The following is a 7,500-nucleotide window of genomic DNA, read 5'->3' on the forward strand; positions in this document are numbered from 1 at the left end:
GGTAACAATAGTGTAACGGAGATAAAACAGGACTGTGGGTAAAGGTTGACGATGCACAACCCCCTTCTCATGCTGCACTGGCAAATAGCTGCTCGTATTTTAGAACTGTACAATATGGGAAGTGTCTCTGCATTTGTTTCCTGTCTGTGGGCTCATGGTGTGGTCAGGACTTTTTTAAAGCCACACCTTTTGCAGAGTTTCTTTCTCTGGTAGTGATCTGTGCAGCTGTTGAATATTGGTTAAATGATGTGGATTTATTTATTTTGTGTGTGTTTGCTGCTAATATACTTCCTCTTACATCAGATTAATGAGACCAACTATTATTAGACCATGATTATCCAGAAAACCTGAAAAACACTGTTGCTCTGTTGTGCCGTCAGCTTTGCTCTGTTTGTTTGAGCAGCCCTACACGAGTTTGGGGCGGGACTATCTGTTTGGCTGACCAATGACAGATGGGGAAGTGTTCTGGAAACTTTTTTTTTTCATGTTCCATATAATTATTTATTAATTTATTCAAATTTGCATTTATTCATTTTATTAAGTTGCCATATGAGATTAGAAGTGCTATTTCCATTTCTGGTTTAAATCTAGGCTGAAGACTTTTTTTCACTAACCTTCACTGCCTATTAATTTGCTTTCAACCTATTATTTTTTTACTTTTAATGTATTTGTATTATCAAAAGTGTGTGTGTATAATTTTGTTCACATTTTTTAGTACATGGGTATGGGATTATTTTCCCGCCAAATGTATTGCAGTCACAGATCGAAAAATAATGCGCATTAATAAAATATTTAAAAACGCATGTAAAATAATAATGCACAAAACCGAAAAACAAATGCAATTTTTTAAAATAACAAACAGTGATTGCTTTTAGAAATTGCTTTTAACTTTCTACTGTGGCCTTATCTTTCTGTCAAAACATTATTCTCTTTGCTTGAGCAGCCAGACACAGAAAATTTACCTTAACCTTTTATTTATTTTTAATTTAATTTTATTTAATATACAAAATTTGATTCAATTTAAATATTATTTGGTAACTTTTTTTATTTTATTTTTATTCAAAAAATATTTTAACAATTTTTTGGTGGTAGTAGCACGTTCTTTAAATTCTATAACAAGGTTATCAATAGTGTTGTCACGGTACCAAAATTTCAGTGTTCGGTACCGATACCAGTGAAAATCCACGGTTCTCGGTACCAATTTCGGTAACAAAGCAAAACATGAAGAAAAAAAAAATTTTTTTGCTAATAATAAAACAAAAAAAATTTTATCACAAAAAATAAAACCAATGCCATTCTTTATACTTATTTAAAATTGTGTTTAAAGTTTTTCTACAAGTAATATAATTATGAAAAACAGTAAACCAGTTTCACCCAAATGTAATTTGTCTTAAAGTAATTTTCTGGTAAATAAAGTGGATTTACTATTAAAATTAAAACATGGAAGAAATATTGTTTGATTTATTTGTTTAAAATTTTATTAATTTTTTTCAACTGTAGTAGCAGTATCACATACATTCTACTAAATAATAGTAAAATTTCTAGCACAATGTCTTTACCCGCACGTCTCTGGCATTCATTCATTCACAGAGGTGCGCAGAACATGCAGGATTCATATTTCAGCCAACTTTTGTTGCTTAACATTTACAGATACTGGTCCATATGGATATTTGATTTGATTAATTCATGCTAACTTGGACAAATTCTGTGACTTTCCATATTAAAATGTAAGTTTCATTTTCATGACTGGATTTTGAGATTCTGTCCGTGTTTTCTGCTTGGCGGAAATCATAGCATTGTATGCATAAAGAACGGGGTTGAGCGGGTACTCTGTACCACCAGTACTTAAAGAAACCTAGTACAGTCACATTTGCATTTTTTTTTTTTTTTAGTAGTGACTTGGTACTGAATTACCGGGTCTTTTGACAACAGTCGTCACATCACCATTTTATTAAATGTAAAAAAAAAAAAAAAAAAAAAACGTGCAATTATTATTTTTTTTGCAAAGCTACATCTAATAGATAATATAAATATTCCAAAATTTACACTAATGGCATATATACATTGACTGTCTTTATTTATTGATTAATTTTAAAGTAAAATACATTTAATTTAATTAAACATCTTTTAAGATTTTAAATATTTTTAATGATTAATGAAGTTTAAAACTTTCAGACTGTGCTCAGACACATGCATGAGCATATGCCTATGAGTCCGACAGCATTTAGGTACCAGATTGAGAGCTGCTGATGCCTCACAGAGACTGATATTCTTTGAGCTTCTTTTTTGAGCATTTACTATTACAGAAGTACTGCATCTGACCTCCTTATCCATGCACAATTGTTATGTATTGAAATATCTCATACAGAGCACTTTACCTATTGTTTGCTGTTAGCAGACTGGATTGAGTCAGTCAGGTGGGTGTGGGTATGTGGATTGCCCCACTCAGGTGTCACTCATGATAATGGGTCACGCCTGTGGCAGCAGCGCCTCCGTTCTGCTTCAGATGGAGAGAACGTACCTGGACCTGCCATCTCGCCACCCTCGTTCACACATGCACTCTCTCTCCTCGCACTCTCTTGCTCTTTCGCATTTACTCAGCCAGGATCTGGAGCCGCTTGCGCTGTCTGACCGTAAGTGCTCATCCGATAGGGAATCTTGCAATTCAATGGGGAGCAGAAATAAAGGAAAAGGGCTCTGTATCCCTCAGGATGGTTTCCGAATGCCTCTTTTGTTTAGACAGGCCATTTGAGTGTTTTTCTCACATAAAGCTCTTGTTGCAAGACTTTTTTTTCTTCTCTCTTAAAAGGATCTTTTAAAAGGACTTGGGCATAATAATGTTGATGATTTTTCTTTTTCTTCCGTCAGCAACTAAAAAGAAGCCACCACTCAAGCTTCCAAAAGAGGTGTTTGAGAAACCCCAACCTGCTCCAACGTAAGATTTTATGCAGTTTAGAGTGCACTGATTAAGTTATATTAGATAATTATGCTTTTCTTGATGATATTAATTAATGGTGCTAAAACGAAGTGTTTCTGTCTGAGTGTGTAAGCAGAACAGATTTAATAATTAAGGCTGGCTTTAGTTAGTGAGTCATTTACTGTGTCAGACAAGGACACTCAATGGGATTTCTTTGTTGCGCAGACCCCCGAGAGACCTGGACTCAAAAGCCTGTGTTACCATTGGAGATAAGGTACGTTTCATCATCCTTTCTTTAATTAAGAAGGAGCTTCTTGTTTATTTTCATCGTATACTTTTCCACTTCGTTTGTTTCCTGTATTCTATTATGTCGTTTTTCACTTTTCATTTATGCTTTTTTTAATTGTTAAAAATAAATCTGCATCAATCTGTTCATGGCAATAAAAAATCTAGCCTCTATGGGGAATATATCTTGCTGCAAGGTTTCACTTCACCTGATTTTCTTCCTCATCTGTATTAAAAAAGCAATATTAGAGGAACTGTCCTTGGGTCACCTGTATGCAAAGCGTCGTTTTAATTTGCATTCCCGTGCTAAGGTGACAGACGTCATGTTTTACATTGGTTTTATGGTGATGTAACTCCTGTGCCGGTCTTCTTACGAAAGCTTGGCTCGGTGAGAGACCGGCGGGTTGTAAAGAATGGCCCAGTGCACATTACAGCCCTTTTGAATACAACTGATTGTAGGCAGCCTGGAATGTGCTTTACTGCCTCTCAGGCTGTAAAAATATTTATTTTAAACTCATCAAATAAGTGGAATTTTCCATTGGCAAAGATTAATGCTTTTGTCTTGCAACCAAACCCGAAGAGTAAGTAACTTACTAGCTTTTTTATTAAGTCAGATAGGAATATACAAGCTTTTGTGAAGAATTTCTGAGGAGCTGGGTTATTGTTGCGTCAAGGTTTAAGGGTTTGTTGTGATTGCTAGTGATAATGAGCTGAAACGGGGATTGGAAAATGTCATCAGGGATAGCGTGCTTCCATTCATTCCACATTGGAAACAATCAGCTTAAGCTCATTTGTGCCATTTATTTTTCAATTGTTAGATGTCTTTCAGACTGTGTTTGGAATACAGGCTTCATTTTTTTCCCCATGTTTGTCCATCCTTTTTTATCTGCCATTGGGTGTGTGCCTCAATTCCACCATTCATAAACCTTATATGATACCTTTTAAGAGTTTTTGTTTTTTGTTTTGTTGTGAACAGAACTTTGTGGTGAAGGCCGATGATTTGGAGCAGATTGGAGAGTTGGGGCGAGGGGCGTATGGAGTGGTGGACAAGATGAGACACGTCCCAAGTGGTGTAATAATGGCAGTTAAGGTGAGTTCATCCAGGCCTATGATTTCCAGACTCGTGTGGGGAATATTGCTGTAGTCATATTTCTCAATTCAACAGAAATGGGCAAGATTTAGTTGTCATACTTATAGCATTTCGTAGTATTTCTTTAAAAATTATATTTGCTTTGCACATCAATATTTAAAATGCTATTCAGTGTAATAATAAACCAGTGAACCTAAATCGACTTGAAAAAAAAAACTAGTAACAAGGTCGGTAAATTAAATTTGGTTGCATTAATTGCTGAAATAAAGCAATTTTCTGCAAAGTAATATGGTTCTGGTGCTGTACTACTATGTACAATGTGTGCTAGTGTGTGTTTATTAGCATCTTTCAATTACCTTCGAACCGGCTTTGTATGGCTTAAGGCCAATTCACACCAAGCACGATAAAGATAACGATAAAGATATAGTTCTAAAAATCGTTCTCAATATTAAAGAATGGCACAGTCCACACTACAGCTATAACGATAAAGGCATAGAGAAATGGTATCGCTGGAATCATTTTCATAACGATTTTTTTCCAGCTGATGAAGGATACAATCAGAATCCATCCTGCTATAACGAGCTCGAGGATTTAAAGCGGCAGACGCACGTGCGCTCAGAATAAACAGACGATGTCGTTCACTGGTGTGGATGCTAATATCGTTATCTTTATAGTTATCGTTCTTGGTGTGAATGGGCCTTTATCCATTTCATCGTAACCATCAGGTTTTAAAAACGTTAACTATAGTATGTATTTGACACTTTTTGAACACTGTGTTTATCAGCATCCAGCACTGAAACTAATAATATTATTGTTTGATTCCCTGACCCTTTTTTATCCTACAGCGAATCCGGGCCACAGTAAACACACAGGAGCAGAAACGGCTGCTAATGGATCTGGACATCTCCATGAGAACAGTCGACTGCTTTTATACTGTTACCTTCTATGGAGCCCTGTTCAGAGAGGTACAAGCACATGTACAGTAAATGCACTCAGCAGTCATCTTATTTGTCGCTCTTTTAATACCAGAGTACAGAGTGGTAATTGTACAGACTAAAGGCTGAGCAAGCCCAGTTATCCGAATCGGTGTCCTTACAATGTCTCAACTCCACTATTGTACTTTGATCTGAGAGAAAAGTTCCACAGGAAGTCCTACAATGGGAATGTGTTTAGTCATTTCCTGCTGTCTCAATTTTATGTCAGGTGGTTGTTATGTCTGAAACCCTAGCTCTAACCTGATTGGCCCATCGTGTTTTCAGGGTGATGTTTGGATCTGCATGGAGCTGATGGACACCTCTCTGGATAAATTTTATAAACAGGTGCATGAGAAGGGTATGACCATCCCAGAGGACATCCTGGGAAAGATCACCGTTTCTGTAAGCACCACCTGATTTTTCTGTCTTTTATACAGATTTTAAGCTTAATGTGTTTATTTTTAATTGCATGCCCACTTACTGAGCGTTCATGATCATTTTAACGCTGTGTAACTCTGAGCTCCTGCAGATCTGTAATGAGCCTGATGTTTTATATTCCTGTTGCAGATCGTGAAAGCATTGGAGCATCTCCACAGCAACCTGTCAGTGATACACAGAGGTGAGCTGTGGCTCAAATACAGGGTTGTATATTTGCTTTTTAATGATGCCAGCAACTGATTTTCTGTCTTTTTTTCAGATGTGAAACCCTCTAACGTCCTGATAAACATGCAGGGTCAGGTGAAAATGTGTGATTTTGGCATCAGCGGGTACCTCGTGGATTCAGTGGCGAAGACAATGGACGCCGGCTGCAAGCCATACATGGCGGTAAGCAAGAAGAAAGAAGAGTTGTATATTTCATTTTCTTATGCTGGAATTTGTTTTTTCCACGTAGATCTTCATAGTCGTTTAACAACAGTATACACAGGCACATTTATTGCAATTTATTTTTAATCTGAATATTTAGGGTTAGAATATTTATTTATTTATTCTTTTTTTGTACATGTTTGTTTGAGTGTAAAGGTTAATAAAATTTAAATTAAAAATGTATAAGAAATAATTTGACATTTTAATATTTTCATTAAGTAATAATTTCAATATTAAGATAAATATTAACATTTAGGGTCAGTGAAACCGCAGAATTTTATTTTTTAAGTGGTATTGGAAGCTTTTTGAATATTTGCCTTAAAACGCAAATAATGAAACCGTCCGTAACGAATTAAACATGAGCCATTCACATTTAATGCAGTATTTTTAGATGAATTAAAAAATTCAGAGTATGAATATGCATTTTTCTTATGTTGCATATGTTGTCTACGTGTGTGTATATGTGATCCTGGATCACAAATACTGTCATAAGTTGCTGGGGTTTATTTATAGCAATAGCCAACAATACATTCTATGGGTCAAAATGATTAAGTTTTCTTGTAGGCAAAAACTGAGAAAAGATCACGTTCCATTAAGAAATTTTGTAAATTTCCTTCTGTAAATATATTAAGACGTATTAATATTAATTGCTAAGGATTTAATTTGGACAACTTTTAAAAAGCAATTTTTCCATTTGAAAATGTAAAAAAAATTTGCACCCTCAGATTCCAGATTTTGAAATGGTTGTATCTCAGCCAAATATTGTCCTCCTAACAAACCATCAATGGAAAGCTTATTTATTCAGCTTTCAGATGATGTATAAATCTCAGTTTAAAAAAATTGTCTGTTATGACTGGTTTTGTGCATGCTCCAGAGAAGTCTGTGTTATTGCAGCTCTGTATATAGCTGTGAATGTTTTACAGTACATCTAAAGTAGAATACAGCAAGAGCGAAAGTGACATATTTTTTTATGGCACTTTCTCAGACTTGCTTATCTCTCCAGACTACTTATCAAACCACACTTCCTCTTTTGCCCACAATCGTATTAATCACACATAATACTTTCTCATTAACAGCCCGAGAGAATCAACCCAGAGACCAATCAGAAAGGCTACAATGTCAAGTCTGATATCTGGAGTTTAGGAATCACAATGGTACGTCTGAATGACCTTTTATATTTTTAACACTTCAGTGTTGATTCATTGTAACACTTCATACACTGCACTCAAAATGTATGTATTAAAATTAGGGCTGTCATGTTATTTAAATTAATCGCATACTTTTGTTATAGCTAATATGTTAAGATTTAAATTTGATTTGAAAAATTAAGGCCCGTGTGTAATATAAAACAATGCATTCACTTTAATATG

At 35.3% G+C, this 7,500-nt stretch overlaps 1 protein-coding gene across 2 annotated transcripts in view; it reads left to right on the forward strand.

Moving 5' to 3' along the window:
- The window catches only part of LOC113111658 (dual specificity mitogen-activated protein kinase kinase 6-like), a 23,772-nt gene that overhangs the window by 12,380 nt on the left and 3,892 nt on the right, over window positions 1–7,500 (forward strand). Inside the window, exons 1-9 of one of the 2 annotated variants that reach the window (XM_026276623.1) lie at window positions 2,450–2,699; window positions 2,869–2,935; window positions 3,143–3,191; window positions 4,179–4,292; window positions 5,138–5,257; window positions 5,552–5,668; window positions 5,834–5,885; window positions 5,964–6,091; window positions 7,207–7,284. In XM_026276623.1, the coding sequence (XP_026132408.1) occupies window positions 2,459–2,699; window positions 2,869–2,935; window positions 3,143–3,191; window positions 4,179–4,292; window positions 5,138–5,257; window positions 5,552–5,668; window positions 5,834–5,885; window positions 5,964–6,091; window positions 7,207–7,284 (966 nt within the window). In that variant the 5' untranslated portion in view covers window positions 2,450–2,458. Of the gene's footprint in view, window positions 1–2,449; window positions 2,700–2,868; window positions 2,936–3,142; window positions 3,192–4,178; window positions 4,293–5,137; window positions 5,258–5,551; window positions 5,669–5,833; window positions 5,886–5,963; window positions 6,092–7,206; window positions 7,285–7,500 lie in introns of those variants that run through there. The other variant, XM_026276622.1, reaches the window with a different exon arrangement.

Source organism: Carassius auratus, chromosome 12 (genome assembly GCF_003368295.1).
Source record: "Carassius auratus strain Wakin chromosome 12, ASM336829v1, whole genome shotgun sequence".
NCBI lineage: Eukaryota > Metazoa > Chordata > Actinopteri > Cypriniformes > Cyprinidae > Carassius > Carassius auratus.